This window comes from Cygnus olor, chromosome 1, assembly GCF_009769625.2.
Source record: "Cygnus olor isolate bCygOlo1 chromosome 1, bCygOlo1.pri.v2, whole genome shotgun sequence".
Lineage (NCBI taxonomy): Eukaryota > Metazoa > Chordata > Aves > Anseriformes > Anatidae > Cygnus > Cygnus olor.
The window spans coordinates 76,706,648-76,725,211 of NC_049169.1; the positions used below are offsets into that span (position 1 = coordinate 76,706,648).

The window sequence follows — 18,564 nt, forward strand, 5'->3', positions numbered from 1 at the left end:
GTAGATACTGAGAGGAAATAGAAGAAGAAAACAATTCAGGTCTTACCAGGATTTCTTTTAAGCATGTGTTCTGCTTCTATAGCCGTTATCTGTGAGACTGTGGTGAACACATGGGCGCAATGTACAGATGCCCGTTCCATACAATACCGATGGTAAATCTGTCTCTCTCCTGCTTCTTTGTCAATGTCAAACTGTTAAATAACAAAATAAACAAAAAAGACACTTAAGTGATATGCCCATCAGACTTACCACCATAAAGAAAGTCTCTCGAGTTAAGCTTGATTTCCCCAGGGAATTACTTGTGAATGTGGTCTCTCTGCCTCTTTTTTGAACCATTTAATCAACTTCAAAGAGACTGATGGCAAAAGACAAGTTCCAGTTCCTGCATGTTTTTGAAAAAAATGGCAGCTGAGCAGCGGAAGGAGACACAGATTAATGATCCAATGATACATAAGGATCTGTGCTGTCTGGCCTGCTGACTGGCCACGTCATGTTGTCGCTTGCCTGGACTTCTTGGAAAACTTGGGAGAGCAGGGAAGTTGCTGGTAACTGAAGGTATAGGGGGGAGAGAAGAGAAATGGAATGGGGACAAGAAGAGATCTGGGGGCTGGGTAGTCTGCTGGGAATCATGGGTAGGCAAGAGAGAAATGGAGTTATTATAGTTATGGAGAGGTGGGATATAATGACTCAGCCACAAATCCCGAGGGAACAAAGAAAATAGAAAATGAGATATTTTCTGATACTCAGAGCTGTTCTTCCTCTAAGTCCACCACTACTATTTGCTGCTCTTTTTAGTTCAGTTTTAACTCAATTAATTTCTAGAGGCAGATGTAAGTTAAACCCCTAGATAAACCACCCCAAATTATTTCTGTCACTTCTAAATTTTGCAGCTGTCTTTTTATTGAGCTAAATGAAAACTAAACAAGACAAAGAAAGCTCAGGTCTGGATCACTAAGTCTTAACTGCAAAGGCAGGTGCAAAGGATTCACCTTCTCTCAATATCTATTAACTAATGCTCCACACTGAAATTCTCCACTATGGCTGCATTTACCAAGAAGATTCCTTATCATATGTCCCTATTACTGTCACAATGTTCCGGTGCATTGACAAGTATCTGATGTTGTTCTAGCTAGAGGTGACTACATTTTACTGATGGATGCTGAGATCTTTGTGAATAACTGCATATTAGATTTTTACATTCACAAAAGTATTCCAGGAATAGGAGTAAGGACTAATGTCCTTACTTAAGCAGGCTTTCCTGTCCCTCTGATATAGAGTTTCTGGCTCACAAAGAAGTTAGTGAAACAGAAACTGGCAAGAGCTATGCAGTGGAAGCCTTATCACAATGGGAAGAAAATCCACAATACCCATTTAACCCATGCTTAAAAGTTCAAATGTTCATCACTGGTGTCCACTGCAAAGTCACTACAATGTAGTCTAAAAAAGAATAATGCTAATGAGGTGTCAATGATTACAATTAAATGGCAATCCGCTTAGTCTTACATGATATTTCACTCCTGGGAGCATCAAGGTTATGCTCGCCAAGGTCAACAGCATGGGCACCATGTAGACTGCGTGAGCTACACAGAGCGTGACTGACTCTCAGTGAGCTCTGTCATTTCACTGCTAATGCTAGATGCACAGTCTGATTCTGACTGCATTTGACTCTGTAACTTCACGGACTGTAATAGATTTAACCATTATTATAAGCTGAGCAGAAAATACTATCTATAGTTATGACTTTCTGACCTTTGTTAGTTGCTTTCCATACTTCAGAACTTGGCCAGAAGTAAAGCTATTTAGACTGTGACTTTCCCTACTGAGTACGTGCTTAAGAACTTATCTTAAGGGTGGAGAAAAGGAGAAGAAAATAAAGCTGAATTAAACTACTGAGAGTGACACAGAGCTCCAGTATGATGCTTGGCTTATTCTAACACAAATCTTTCACATTCAGCCCCTAACTGTGTTCTTCCTTTTCCTGAGAGACTACCTTGATATTTTTGAGTCTGATCTGCTGAAATGCTGAGCATTTACATCTGCATTGGAATTCCATGGGACCTTGTGCTCTGAGGTTAATAAAAGCTTTTTTAAAAAAATTAAAAAACTTTCCTAAAAGAACATCATTAATGTAACTACCCCCCTTAATATGTGTGTGGTAAACAAATTAATTAATGTTTCTGGAACATTCAGATACCACTGATGACTGCTGCAAAACAGCTCTTAAGAGTACTGCAGATTTGCCCTCTTCAGAGAAGAAATCTTAATTACATGTAGTAAAAAAGCAGACTGTACAAAAAAAAATATTCTGATTGTTCAACTATTGTGTACAAAAGATGCAAAATGGGGCAATTCTTTAGCATGCTGGGCAAACACACAAAGGGGATGAAATACCACTGCACAGTCAAAACTATGCAAAACTTTTTTCAAGTATGCTTGACTTCATGTTAAAAATATTTTTAAACTGCTAACAAAACAAACAAACAAACAAAAACAACCAACCAACGAACCAACCAACCAACCAAACAAAACTGGCTAAACTTTAAAAGTTTTTTGTTCTCTTCTGCTTCCTCACCAAGAATGGATTCTTTACAAAATGTAATTCAAAACTACATTTGGGACATGTTCACTAACTGTAAATATATACTCCCTGCAACTCTATTGGGAGAAAGGTTCTTAAAGGGATTTTTACAAACACTATGGCTTATTTCATGCTAGCTTTTGTTTCTTTTGTTGCATGGAAACACTTAACACATTTAACACATAAACACACTGACATCTCTCCACATGAAAAAATATTCATTTTTTCATCTTCTGAAAATGGGAAAGATTTTATTTTGCACATTCTTACATGACTTTTGTCGTGCTTTTTCAAAGATGTGCAATTCCATTAGCAAGAATTTGCTCTTTGTTAGCAAGTATAAACTGAGGTCGCAGAGTCCTCACATTTCATCTGTTCTTATTTTCCAGAAGTTTCCTCCACTGAACAATATTGCCAGATCCTCACCTTTAACCTAGTTTGTAGTGTGGAATAAGAAATCTCATTGTGTACTTCTGAGCAGGCTAGACTAGTGAGTTCAGAAAATAGGTGTTAAACAAGTTGAAGGACAGGTTAAATGGAACTTAGCTGATGGGACAGTGCAGGAGACAAATTTAGTCCAAACAGTGGAGTACTGTGCAAAGACAGCTCGAGAACTAGAGGTAACATGAGGCATAGCTCTGTATTGAGCTAGTGTGCCAAAATGAAGCAGAACACCAGCACAGCAAGACTGATTTTCAGCTCCAGGCCAGCGTTTCTGCTCAGCAACCTCTCAGCAGTCTGGATGCACTGCTTGTCAGACCCAGCTCAGGCATCTGTGAACTATGTTCCATAATGTTCACTTTCAGCGAGGCCAAAGCAAAATATCTGTGAAGTGCGTCATGCTTACTTATGTTTGTTTGCTGTTATCAGCAAATTGGAACACTAGCAAAGCCACAGATGAAAGCTACATCCAGAGAAAAACAGATCTAAGCCAGCTTCACTGTTTTTTTCCCTCAGTGGCTTTTAAGGACTAACATCTTTACTGTAAATACTCCATTGCCCTCAGTGAGGATATCCTCCTACTATGACTGTTGAAAACCAAGCAAATTATTAGAATTCACATGATAGCAAGGATTAGAGGAGAAAATGCTTCCCTTATAAGGCCACTTTAACTCCAAAGCAAAACAGGAAGATGTTCCACAGGCATAATGTTTTTGACTGAAACTTGCATTTGTTGAAATGCAGTTCTGAGGAGTAATTCCAACTCATTTTTATCCTTTCTAGAATCCATGTGATGAGCATAACATTCATTCACGTCTTAAAATTTAGCATGTTAGGGAGCATAGTGGGTAATTACTGATCCTGCCAGCATGACATTCCATTTCAGAGAGCTCAGACAATCTTTGAATGTAAAAAGAAGAGAATATCAAGTGGTTATGGGACACTGGTATTATGTTTCTCTTGGAAACAAAGAGCAGTTACGGAAGTAATAAATTCAAATTAGACATTCATTGAATTGAAAACGACAATTTGCAAAAGATTTAGAAATGCACAAGAAGAATGATTTGAGAGTGGAAAAGAAGGAAAAACTATACTAGCTATATTAATGGTTTTTTAATAGTCTGTATACCTTCTCTAGATTCTCAAACTAGACTATTCCTCTGTATGGTCAAAAAAAAAAAAAAAAAGTATGATGAAAGACAACAGATGCTAAACCAAGAATAAAATCAATCTGGAAGTAAAATACATAATTTGGATAACGAATAGCTTGTAGCAACTTTGCATAAATAATGTGGATTCCCCTCATCACTTCAGCCTTACCTCAGGAGTGGATAACATTTTTGTATGCAGTTTGTATCTCAAATGAAAACTATAGGTTTGATATACGAATTGGTAGCTGAGGATTTTTTAGGCAGAGAATAAAATTATTTTTTCTGGTTTCTAAAGTTGGTGGCATACTCAAGTTCACAAGGTGATTCTGCAGTGCAATCAGGAACTGTCAGAGAGATCGGTCTGGAGTTCAAATTCCTTATTTAAGGACAGATGGAATGGAAAGATCTTCAATTCTAACATAATCACATCGGCTGCCATTGTCCAAAGTATGTAAGAATTACTTTTTTTAAAAAATCCAGCTTATGTCAGATTTAACTCCCATTGATTGTTATCTTGTGCAAATAGAACTTTCATTCTGGTATAGCTCAGCCACGCCAAATAAGACTGAAACTTACACTTCCTGGCTTAAGTCAGATTTCCATTAGCTGCTCTACTACCAAAGTGGATCAGCTTTGCTTAACAGTGAGCTCAGTGACAGCTATGACAGTTCTGTACTAAGAGGAACAAGAGCTTGTGCTCTTATGTTGTCAGCATAAAAGCTCTCCAATGTTCATTTCCATTGGGATTTTTAGTACTGTTCCTTTTAGACCTCTTGGGACAGAATTCTCCACTACTTTGCAAACTAGATTCAATCACATTGCTAGGTCTGAATAGAAGTGTTACATATTGGCAGGGCACTGTTATATAAGGAAAAAAGCTATAAGGAATGAAACTAATCTTTTTTTTTTTTTTTTTTTTTTTTTTTTTTTTTCCTTAGAGCACTTTTTCCATTAGAACTCAGGGTGATTTTTTTTGTAAGAAGCAGCAGAGGGTGAAGTCCACAAACCTCTCAGCTATGCCAGGCCAGTGGTTCACAAAGCCATTTTAGTTGCCTCTCAGATGGAACTCCAGGTTAGATCATTTGCCCAAAAGATTGTTCCTAATTCACCTAGGAACTAGCCTGGACCATCATTGTCTCTCAGTCAACTTATAAAAGGTGTTGGTCCATTTAAAGAGGAGAGGAGAAAGGAGAGAGAAGAGAGGAGAAAGGAGAGAGGGGAGAGGGGAGAAGAGATCCCTTAGTGTGGAAAGCAATAAAAGATTGACATTCTTGATCTTCAGCTGAGAAGTCAGTTGCTCCTGAAGAGGAAAAAGGCTTTATAGGCTCAGAAGTTTTTCACAGAACTTTTATCCTAGCAACAAACAAATCCTTACTTTCACTAGTGTAAAAGCTACACTTGACATGGGACAAAGGGAAAAAATTCCATGCGTTCCTGGTTGGACTATTTAGATCTGCAAAACTTTTTAAGCTAGCTAAATCTATGATACTATCTCATTCGGAATGAGGCTCATAATATGCTCTGTTGTTGAAATTAGGAGGTGTTGACTTTGGAAGAGTTCAAGCCAGTAACCTGTAGATGGGGTTAGCAGTCCCTGACCCATCTGTTTATCCAGGGTTCTTCAGATGCTTAAAGGTAAATAGAAATATCACACACTACCAGTTACCATGCAAGTCAGCTTCTGTTTTGTTCTTTCTGCTTTCCCTCCCTCCCTTCCTTCAGAATCACAGTGACTTAAATGTGAATCAAGGAACTAAAACATACACTGATTATCTGATATAGGTAGGGTTAATGCCTCAGGGGTCCCTAGCTCAGACAAACTGTTGCTTGTTAAATGCTGCTGAAGACACAACAGTGTTCCTTCTAGTATGCACTATGTGCACACAGTTAAGGGTTTAACACCCAGTTTTCCACTGGAGCAGGATCAGCTGAATTTCTCCCAGTCTAGATGAACTAAGTCTGTAAGAATATAAGAACTGTACACTCTCATACAGTGATGCTGTATGAGAACCAGGATCCTGTCTCTGACTGAGGTAAATAACAGATGGCTCAGGAAGAGGTCAGAAGTCAGACATTATGGTCTTACTTCTATAGTGCACTCTCCTAGCTTCCAGCAACCTGCAGTTCTAATTTACTAGGTTGAATAGTTTTTCGGCTCCCTGTTTGTTCCAGCCATTTTGGGGTACACTTCTGAGATACGTGATAGCCATGAGGCTGAACAGCCTTCTCTCTCCTTAGACCCAGTCAGGTCCAGTTGCTATCCCTAACATCAATTCATAACATCAGTGCAAACAGTATTTGAACCGATTGATGAACTCACTCAAGTTCCCAAAACCTGAAAATGGCTTATTACAGCTCAGACTGACACCACAATCATTTAACCACACAGTTTTGGTGACCCTATGCCACCTAAGGCCCCTGTGTGATTTCAGGAGTCTCTAAAGAATCACGCTTCACAGCATGGCAACCCTTCACTAATTGATGCTTAATTTTTCACCAAAAGACTAGTAAGAATGAAGGCCAAGGTTTCATGGATCCAGTGTTTGTAAGGGCATTCTGAAGATCACATGGAGCCTTCCCTTCCACTTTTGCCATCTGGCAGGGGCTGGTGATTTGAATTATTTGTTCGTAGGAATGCTAGAGAAAATGTCAGCCAACCCGCACTGTACAGCCCTTTGAATGATCGTTGATACCGATGTTTACTCCAAACAGGCTGAGTCTTGGGCCAAAGTATTCTCTGATCTAAAGCTACTGACCTTGCTGGCTTACTTCAGAGAATACAATTGTGCCTTCTATACTTGTGCTAATTGGCACATATTGAGCTTAGAAAGGTGAATCAAAGAGGTATTTTTTCACTGTAGAATCTGGAGAAGGACAAAAAGTCTCAGTAATCCTTCACATTTTTGAAAGAGATCTTTCAACTCAACTTGTATCTTCTGGTAGTGCCTATTTACAGGGGTGTAATATCCTGGGGAGTAATGAAGTGAAAGAGTGCTGAATGCATACGTGTGCACACGTGTTTGCATGCATGTGCACAAAGACAGCAGGGCTGGTGGACAGTGGAGGACAGGCAGGGAGTGCATTAGTTTCAGGGCTGGCAGGAGATATTATAGTGAGGAAGAACACACTGGTCACACGCATCCAGGGCACTGTAAAAGGGGCAATGGAGGGAGAGGGAGAGTGAAGACTTTGAAGTTGCTTTACTTGTGCATCTAACCACCATGGTATCATGAAAAATCTCCACTGTTAAATTCTTGAACGTTACAGCAGAGCAGCCTCACCGACCAAAGTACAGCTCTCTCTAGCATGCATTCAAACCCAGCTTTTCTGTTGAGGACTAGAAAAGGGAGCATGAGGTTTCTTCTTTTCTTTGCAGGAGCTGTTTATGCTCAATTGTCTTCAAGCACAGCTAGGCCATACCTTTTCCTTCGGTGCTGCAATGACTTCTCTGTGATATGTGGCACAGCACATACCACAGTTGTTTCTTTCCCACCTCTCTCAGCTGCTGTGCTTAAAGCTGGTGGAATATATATTCTAAACATGAAAAGCTGAACAAAAGTGAGAACTTAAAGTTTATTATTATGCCTTAAAGAAAATTATGCAATGGCACCAAAACAGAAAAAAAAAAAAGCTATTATAATTCTGGGGTAAGTTCCCATGAGCCAGAAGTATATTGTCTCATCCAAAGGTTAAACATTAGGAAGCCCTGGAGAATCTTCATCACTGGACAAATCGCTTGTTTTACCTTAATAGTTCACTACTAGAAGACAGCAGTAAGAACAGCCTCTGAAGACTTGCCTATCTGCACCATTTAATTGCTGCACTCTAGATCAACCTCTAATGTTTCTCAACCAGCTTTTGGGCCAGGTTGACCTTTTTACAGACAAAGGAACCCTCATTATGATTTCTGATCTCTTACTAAATGTTAACTTTGTCAGGAAGAGCTTTAGCACCTTATAAGTGTGTGAAACAGTAGCATAACAGCTTGGCATCATTTCTTGTGTTAATAATATATTTAAACATCAATCTCTACACAAGAGAGCATAACATTATCACATAGCTGATAGTTACCAGTGGGATTTGTGAAGATTTGCAGCAGGATGCACAGTAACTTATCACATAAAGTCAATCATGTCATGTGTGAACAGTAAAAAATTATGCTAATAGTGGGACTAGTATATAAATATACTAAAATCTGTACATCTGCTCAGATGCAAGTTCATGACTTTCTTTCAAGTACACAGACAAGGGTGAGGCCCCCAAAGTCATCATGAAGAAAAAAAAAGTTGCTTTTTTGAAAAGCAGACTATTTTGTGAGGCTTCTTGTAGATCACCAAATTGAACAGAATACAAAACAAAACATATACTTTTTTAGAACTTCCTTTACAAAAGGTAGAGAATTTTTTGACACAGTATATTTAGCTTCAGTTTGTTAAACTATTAGCATTCTTTTTTTTTTTTAAACTCTAATTTCTCATTTTAAATACCTTTTTATTTTTTTAAACTGTGACTTCCTCACTAACAAATTACATCTGAGAATACAAGGGTGAATTAATAACATTTCTGCTGAAAAGTTCCCACTTTCTCAAGTGTTAAACCTGAAACTACATGATCTTAGTTATTTCAATCTTGCTGTCCAGAGAAAAATAATGTAATGAGACTGAAAGCTAGATTTTGCATATATACATACAGGGGGAATACAAGAGAGTAGGAACGTCTAGACTCCTGAAAGCTGCATATGACAGCATGACTGGGTTATTCATGCTGCCTCATTAACGCACCTAGCAATAATATCTCATTTATGGGACTAGTTTTCTTAGGTGATAGAAGGAGACAGATGGTAATATGAAGATATTTGCCTTGCACTGACTGGGCAGAGAGAATTCCCCCCAACATACTACCATGCTGCATCCCTGCATGCATATCTGTAAATGAGTAGAGACAGTTTCACTCCTAGTGTGATTTAGTAGTTGCCTTTAGGAGGGTGGGAAGAGGAGTAAGGTGAGTGACTGCTTCCTTGTAGTACAAGGGAACGGCAGTGTACTCTGCACTTCTGAATAAGGACAGTAGCACACTACCGCTTGGTCTTTGGCTTTGGGAGACACTGAAGCTTGACACACTGTGGAACAAACATTAAATACATTACCAATAAATTCATAAATTCATTTTCTTCACTGATTCTAGCCAAAGAAATGCATTGACAGTAAATAAGGCAGTTGTTTTAGCCTTTTAACTACTGCTGCCCCCAATACATGGTAGAATGAAAAAAATCTCTTGTACTCAATTTGTCTGTAACCACATCAAAAATCTCAGATCATGTAATGTAACTCTTCTGAAGGCAGTACTAAAGACATCTGGGTCCTTGAAGTGTTTGTTTATGTTATGCTTTTAGTGGAAAGAGAACAGCAAAAACCAAAACCACTAGACAGTTTGCAAGAATTCCCAGAAGCAGATGTGGGTCTTTTGAACTCAGAAAATGCTTCCTACATTTCTCAGTTACAAACAAAGCCTAACATGGAAAGTTTGAAAGTAGAAGGACTTCTAATGACTTGGGAGAATTAAGAAGTAGGCTAGGGAAAGGAAACAAACAAACAAAAACATTTAATGGTATTCCAGAGTAATTTCAGCAAGAGGAGAGGTACTCACTATTTTCATTAAAGAAAGAGTGCTGTTAGGCTGCACCTGAGTACAGCTGATTGGGTTTTACATTTACTGGTTACTCACTGTGCTAACTAACTCACAAAAGGTAGCATACATTACTTGAGTTGATTGCCTTTCCTGAACATGAAGGGGAAGATTCTCAACGGCACTTGACTTGCGGTGATATCTGGCCCTATAACTCTTCCCTGGCTTTTGAAAATGCCTCAAATCATTGAAAAGAAGGTTAGGAATCTCTGCTGGCAAACCCATACTCTTGCAATATTACTTCATATATTAGCAGAACAGACCAAGCCACTGACTTGTCTGAAGGCTGAGTGAGTTTCAGTACTCTGCAGTGTAAGTCTGGTAACCCAAAGTTAACTAAAGGGAGCACAAGTATTCTAGGCACCACTGATCTTTAGGACCTGACAGATGGCACAGAGACAAAGGTACTTGGACCTAGACACCACAGGGTCTTACCATTTCATAGATTCATGGAATCATAGAGTGTCTTGGGTTGGAAGGGCAGGGACAACTCCCACCAGACCAGGTTGCCCAAAGCCCCATCCAACCTGGCCTTGAACACCTGCAGGGATAGGGCATCCACAAGTTCTCTGGGCAGCCTGTACATTTCTTTTGCCCTGGAACTGATGATCTATTTCTCACTCTGCTGTGCAATCCTAAGCTTGTTCAATCATAAGTGATCACGCAAGACAAAAAAGTACAATACATAGTGTAACGCAGGAAACAGAAAAGGAATCAGGAACTCATTAGCTGAAAAAAGAAGGAATGAGTAAAATATCTCTTACCTGGTCAAGGTTGTTGTAAAAATCTATACTGGCTGCACACAGGTATCTCCCAAGAAGAGTGGCATGGGTAGTAAAAATTGTGGCAACAGGAAGTTTCTGAGATCGAGACAGTATTAAACCCACTCCTGCCTGCCATTCATGGAAGTGAGCAATTATGTTGGGCTTGTCATCAAACTGAGAGGAAAGCTGAAAACAATTAGAAGGAACACACATTAAACACACATTATCCTGCTCATCATCACAACCTCAGAAATGTTCTTTCATGCCTTCTTCTGTGTGCTTCCTTTCTTTCATATGACAAAATAGTACAGTATTTTAAATGGTCATGTGTCTTGATTCCTATCAGCCCTAATCCTTAGACCACAAAGCACATGTGCCTCAGAACAGTATCCTTCCTTGAGTGTTGGGCAGCTCTCAGGCAAGGACAGTCACTCTTTATTCTTTTGACTTACTTTTCTGCTGTTTAATCTCTCATTTGGATAAAGAAATCATGAGCACCTGTGACAGAGATGATTCTGCAGACTGACAAAGTTTCCTGTCTTCGGGTGGGCTGTGGCAGAGTAACGTGAAGTCACAGTGCTGTCATTCTGTCTGTATCACTTCTGCAAGGTAGAATCTAGCAGCTGAGAGATACATTGCTTACTAGCTTCAAGGACAGTTTGTGAATGTGACAACTTGACTATGGTAGGAGAGGAAAAGAGAGTTTGAGGTCTTACCTGTAAGAGCATCCAGTGACAAAGGAGTTGAGAAGAAACAGAGGGAGAAGTGACAGTAAAGACACAGCACATTTCACATTGGGCTCCCCATGGAAAAATAAAGTGTTAAGTTATAAATCCAAATTTTATCTAGATCATGCATTGACTTTTTAAAAATGATAATTTTCAAACTGGAGGGAGAATAGAAATTACATCCCAAAGATCTTCTGCCTTGCTGACAAAACCAAAGGATTTAAAAACTCTAGATTTTAAAACTGTACCTCTTTTAAAAACCAGGCTGTTAATGATCCAAAAATCACAGCATCATTGGCTTCTCGGTCATGAAAAGGGATCCCAATGTTACTAACATCCCAAAATTCGCCTTTCCATCTATCCAAATTCCAGGCTGCTGATCCTATATCAAACAACAAGACATATGGACTGCCTTCTATCAGCCATCTTCCAAAAAAGACCTACAGGAAAGAGGCAAGGATATAATAATTCAATGTTAAAGTGAATGTAAAGAACAATTTCCGTAAGTATTTTCATCCATCAAATCTTAAATATTTTACATAAGGAATATAATCATAGTCCTACATACCCAGGATTTGTGGTTTTCTTTGCAAAATACATGGTACCAAAGGCAGGGGTAAAAGGAAACTACATGACATTTCCACATTCTGCCCACATGGTGCAGTTGGTGCCCTTTGGCAGAGTGGAAGGAACAATCAGAAAGTGTCAGAATACCTAAATACATGTCAGCCCCCCAAAGTACAGCTTTCCTGCACTATCTGCATCAGTACAGTTAAATATCTCTAACAGAATTTTAACTCCAGTGATATAACCTACCTGCCAACAGGGAGAATAGACTGAACTGTCACAAGGCCACAACACACAGATGGATACATGCTACAGTCTGCACAGTCAAATTATTTTAACTTAGTTCTTCTGAACCAAAATGGCTACAGCAGCAGAGGCATATTATCTGCAGGTAGGCTGCAGGTATCTATAGGTAGGCTAGTGTAGTTTATACTCTGTACCCCACACAGAGGACTCTTTTATGCTGCTGTTCAATCTCTTTTCGTTCACCAACCTCTGGGAGCTCCAGGGAACCCAACCCTGATGCAGAACAGGCTGGATAAAGGTCGGGTCTTAAAAACAATGAGATGAAAATTCTTAGCTCCATTTGCACAAAAAATACAAGCTGTAACAAAGACAAGTGTGTAAAGGACGCTCAGCTCCCTGTGTACTTATTACAGGCTATTCAGGTTCTTACTCAGGAAAATGAGGTTAAGGAGTAGGGAGTCTTTGTGAACCCTGACTTTATCTAAATATGAAGTCAAGTTGCAGCAAGGAACACACCTGACCAGAAAAGTTTGGAAGCATTCCTAGGTCCCCTAGTTTAAAGGGATCCGTTGCGATACATAAGCAAAATCCAGTCACAAATGTTAATAGGATAAGTGCAGCTCCTGGAAACTAAGGCGTCATTATTAGAGATCAAAGCTATACTTGACGTACCTGGGACAGATCTGCTGCTATATATGAATACTCCAGTAGCACAATACACATGTTAGACTGGCAGAGTTGGCTGATTAAACTGAATGTATGCCAGAGCAGCATGAAGCATATATATAACATTGCAATTAATCTGTCCCACAAGCCTTTTGCTATTTTCCAGACAAAGGAGGACTATTACACAGCTTGCAGAGTCATCCCTTTATAAGTAACAGAGGCAACATGCAATAGATCTAACCCCAATATTATCAGTTGGGTGTTTTCTCAAGTCTGCCTGTGTTTTGTCCACTTCTCTCTTTCAACTCAGAATAGTGCTAGTAAGAAAAATTGTGAGGTGATGAAATGATTTTCTCTAAGTTTCTGCAACAGCACAAGAATGCCAAAGGTAATATAAGGGTTCAAAGTAAGGTTGTGTTATATCTAGTAAAATCTCACTGCATTTAGAGACTGGAGAAGTAAGTCATTAATCCAGTTAAGTAGTCTTGCAGATAAATGACTGTTAAAACCTGTAATTGGATAAACCAGTTCCTCCTCAAAAATAACCTTTAATGAATTGACTTTGCTGTTCTAACAGTAGAATCTGAGCCTTTCCCATTGTGACATTGACCAGGACTGCTGTGTCAAGTGGAATAACGAGAGCATTAACCAAAACTGTAATCTCTTCAGAGTCAGCTTAGTTGCCCTGGGAAGCAGTAGCACATCTGATTTACCTGACACCCTTGGCTTTTCATGGTGTCCATTGCCTTCTTAACTGCCGAGTTTGGAGGCTCACATGCTTCCACCTGAGTCTTCACATTGTGCTCAAAATAGGGACCAATCAGAAAATAGTTTTCACCCCATTCATCTGCTGTAATTTTGGCCTTTGTCTGGATCACAGTGTAAATGCCTCCCACTGCAAAAGAAGATGACAAAGAACAAAAAATAGAAATGGGCACGGGCCACAAAGCTCTGGAATAAGCACCAACCAACCTGAGGGTCAGATACTCCACTAGTTAAGCCAGTTCACACATTCAGAGTTTAAGTGAAACCCAGACTCAAATAAATAGGAATTCAGTCTGTTGGGACCAGAGCTTCACCACTCAGTTTAGGAGTATGCACTGATAGCAGACCACAAGTAATCCTTAACTGGCAATCTAACACTTTGCTTAATTCTGGGTGATGGCATATGGGTTCCCTCAAATCCTCCTCTAATCACAAACGGATGCTTTCTAGTTTTACCTACTACTTTTATCTAAGTCTATGATTTTTTTATTTTTAAATTTCTTTCATGTGTTAATAATCACACCACAAATATTCATCCAATATGTTCTTTTATGTTGGCCCCCTCCCCCCCTTCAGGTCTTGAAGTCTTTACATTCAGACTATGGAATTCAAATCCTGAGGTTCATGCTTCCACTTTCACATGCCAAATCGTAATTACCTGCATACCAAGTGCAGCCTGCTGCTTCTTCTATTGCAGAAGTTATCCTTTTCAACCACATTCTTTGCGATGTGGAAGTACATGTGGTAACAACTGAGCTGGCACTACACACAAATCACTGAGAAAAGTAGAGGGAGTGATGAATTTCATTGACTACTGGCCATGAAAATAGATTTAACCCCAAATCCTCAAAGCAAGAGGTTTCATGTTCTATCACTAATCTAAAATTGTTAAAATTGGAACAAGCGTAGCCTACATTGCCAATATAAATGTGTGCAGCACCTTCCACCAAAGTATTGTCTATTTAAAAAATAAGTGCTGTATTAAATATGTAAGAGGATGGGACTGCAACATCCCCTGATGAGTAAATACAGATCTATCTAGTCTTGAACACGGTATGCAAGAGTCAACTAGCTGCTCTTCCCTCCCTGTTTTCCACCTCTGTCCCTGTAAGCCATGCAGTGACAGGGCAGCCTTGCAACCCACCTTTGTCACAGGACCTGTGGTGGCAGGCATTGGCCATTTCCTCCACCACAAATACAGAACAACAGTGACTGCTTAGATCCTTCAAGGAGACAGCAGGAGAAGAGAAGAGGCTAGGCAGCTACTATAGATCAGAAATGTTTGGCATAGCTCTGATGATTTTCAAACAGGGTAAGGCAAATGAAACACAACAAGTATATGAAACCAAACAAAGTTTGCAGACCCAGAAACAACAGGAAAAGAATTAGGGTTCCTACTTCAAAACGTCATCCTCCACTGAATCTAGAAATGCGTAGTAATACTGCAGGCATAAAGAATGCGTTATGCTTTTCAGCAGTCATCAAAATACATAAGGAGTCAGCACTGCAAGTTGCCAGTGACTGACAGCAGGCACTCCAAAATTACTTTTAAAAGGTACTTGAGTATTCAGAGGTGCAGATGCACCACATCCAACTGCACATGGCAAAAAAATCTTCACAGGTTACCTGAGTCTCCTTAAAAATCTGACCCATATAACCACCATTTACGGCAGAGCAGATGAAGTTGCTCAGCACTTTGGGAGATTAGTTCCTAAACTAATTACACTGTATCACCTGAGAACTGCAGAAAACCTGTCAAGCCTGGTATCTTTTAGCCCTGAGAAACTCAGCAACCAGAGATACGGTGTTTTTTTTGTTTGTTTGTTTTTTGTTTGTTTGTTTTTTAATTTTGCTCTTATAAAATAAATTTTGTATTTACAATCTTTTTCTTTACAAGTATTCCATTTGTTCTGAATGCTTGAAATGCTTGAAGTGTCCCTAGTCTTACTTTTTTTTTTTTTTTATGTCAAGGTGTTGCAGAGTTCTAGCTACTTTACAAATGAAAACAAATACAGTCCCAATCTACCAGCTTGCTAAGTACTAAGCAGAACTATAAAGAACTATAAATTATTACCCTACATAGTAACTCAAGATCTAAGAAGATATGACTGTTATAGGTATATGTTCTTAAATCTATCCCATAGCTGAGGAGTTTCACATGATAGAGATGTGGAACTTCAGAAGGAAATCTATGCATCAGATCATTCTTCTAGACTTCATTAGGACCAGAAATCTAAGAAACTAACTCATAATCATCACGCTTTACCATGACTGCTCTGGACAGGGATTTAGAGAGATTTTAGGAAAGTGATACCATATATTCCCTCCAAATTCCTCTGCTCACAGTCTGAGAGAGACTACTTGAATACCTTATATTCATGTAAACACACTTTTAATGATATGAGACAAATCATAAGTTTCAACTCATGATGTGATGCAGTTACAATGACACAAATGCTGTCCTTACGGGATGGTAAATGCATTATATGAACACAGGACGCTTTAATGCAGATAAATAATGGTGTTGGTAGAAATCTCAGTCATGAAACTAGTTGGTTTTAACTGGCAGAAATACTGGGCTTATAATAAGGGAAGATTTTTGTGCCCGGTGAACCCAGGGAAAAGAGGATATATCTATTTGCACAAAGAAAGATCCTAGATAACATGATAAAGCCATGTATGACAACAGTGGTGCAGGGCTCTTTCCCCACCAGCACAGGAGTGAAGAGCAGCCTCTTTCACACTGCAAGGCATTCAACACTGCAATCGGCAAGGCAGCTGAGTTTCCACAGATACTGCTTTTGAAAGAGTAATGATAAAGTTATGGTTCAGGAGCTGAACAGAGTTTGGGACTTCATTAGGTAAAGCCAACAGCCAAGTGTTCCTTTTCACAAGGTTTTGCTTAGCATCACTCTCTGTCCTAAAGCACATCCTGCCAAAGATGTATGGAAGGCCTATCGTGAGCAAAAAAGTGGAGAGTATGCTGTGGTCTAACACTGTAATTTATCGCACAACACTGTAAAAAACATTTCAGGGCACTGTTTTGCCTGAAATGCAACAAAAAGTACTTAGGATAAACCAAAAGAATACATTTTATAAACTGTGAAAACTCTTCAGAAGATAGCTGCAATAGAATTTCTGGTTTACCTGGTCCCCAAACGTGCTTTTGTCTTCTCTGTTACTGTAGCAATATGACTCACAAGGGACATCTTTGTGTAAGCTTTAATTCACAGGGAGAAATGGGCAAGTAAAACTGTATATATGTTGAAAGGGTTAGGCAGAACTTAAAAAAGACACCTTGAGAAGAAAAGAACAATGTCTAGAATAACATATTGACTTTAGAAATTACTCTGTCCCAAAACAAATTCAAGGAATATATTATATATCGTGAAGAGATGGCTTACATCTGCAAGGTTATTTAGAATTCACTGGAAATACCCATGTTAGGAAGCCACGTATTACACATTCTACCAAGTAAGAGTTAGGCTGAAAGTAAACATGCAAACCCTAACAGAATTCTCAAATTATTTCCAACAATTTGGTAAACCTCCTGATTCTTACTCAATCAGATGTTTTAAGGTCATATTGTAGATAGAAAACCTTTCCAAACAACAAGAATATATGAAAATCTCATAACATTTTAAGTTTCTGTATTCAGCCTCTGAAGTTTTATTATCTGAAACGGGTTTTAAAACAAACAACGAAAGACAAAATAAAAAATAGATGCAGTATCAGGAGACATCAGATCCACAGAACTGGTTCAGATCATAAATAAACATTGTAAACATGGAGCATTACCAGTAAAATGTGGATAAAGGGCTAACTTAGTGTTTTGATCTCCACCAAAATGTTTTATTCAATATTTTAAGTTCTTATAGTTTTAAAATGTCCTTGATTGAATGTCCATATTTCTATTATTTCTTTTTAAAATTTGTTTTTAACTTTTCTGCCAGAAAAAGGGAATCAAGTTAAAAAAGAAATTAACAACAAATCTTTCTCCCCATTTATTTCCATTCACCCTCTTCCTTTTTTTTCCAGGGAAAAATAAACTGGCATGGACAGGAGAACTAAAATGTTCGGGAAAGAAGGATTTTGTCTATTTAAGAAAGTCTGACTTTTTTTTTTAGTGACCTCTCTAGAAAGTAGATGAACATAAAATATCTGATCAGAAAATATTTCATAGTATTATTTTTTAAAGTTTGAATATTTTCATATACTTTACCATTACTATAAATTTATCTGAAAATTTATCTACATAACACTAGCCATTTACTTTCAGTCCTGGTGCATTACTTCCGCTGCATATTTAAAATCTAAGCAGTAATTAGAGCCCTCAAAGACAGACATCAGATCTATCTAAATAAATAAAAGGCCTGTGAGTCAAGAACAGTCTCCCCATACTGTATCACTACTGAGGACAGCATTAGGCAGAAGTGGAAACCTCACTGTGCAACTGGAGATCTTTGTGCAAGATCTAACCCTGCAGAAGACATGCTCTTTCTGTCGCAAGCTATTATATGCAAAGACTCATTGCAAATGCTTTGTGTCACCTGATGAGATGTGGCCACAACTTGCAGGAATACACAGGAGCTGCATTACTAAAAAATGGCTTCTGGAGGTAGGACCCTTTGAGCATGAATTGCCAAAACTTCTTAAAGCTGCCAGAAATACCCACCATTCATTTTACTTGCTCTCACACCCACCCCACATTATGGAGGGAGAGAGGCAAGCAGCCACGGAAACCGAAAAGGAAGTAGAGAGGCAGAAAGAGAAGCTATGCAACTGAGACGGAGATAAGTGGCGACCTCCAGGACCACCTCCAGGACCACCTCCAGGACCGTGCAGGAGCTCTTCCCTACACACCTTTGCTACAGAGGCAGAGGATCAGGCTGTTCCCAGGGCACTTCAGCTGCTTTGCCACAGCCTCACCGGGCCACTCTGAATATACTTTCCTGGGAGCCATGCTTGCGTGC

The 18,564-nt window shown here is 39.1% G+C and overlaps 1 protein-coding gene across 1 annotated transcript in view; it reads right to left on the minus strand.

Moving 5' to 3' along the window:
- Positions 1-14,310, minus strand: part of GYS2 (glycogen synthase 2) — a 41,049-nt gene extending 26,739 nt beyond the window's left edge. The window contains exons 1-5 of the mRNA XM_040561725.1: positions 14,250-14,310; positions 13,540-13,721; positions 11,596-11,787; positions 10,620-10,805; positions 47-191 (exon numbers count right to left, since the gene is read on the minus strand). Coding sequence (XP_040417659.1) covers positions 47-191; positions 10,620-10,805; positions 11,596-11,787; positions 13,540-13,721; positions 14,250-14,310 — 766 coding nt within the window. The remainder of the gene's footprint in view (positions 1-46; positions 192-10,619; positions 10,806-11,595; positions 11,788-13,539; positions 13,722-14,249) is intronic.
- Between the last annotated feature and the right edge of the window lie 4,254 nt (positions 14,311-18,564).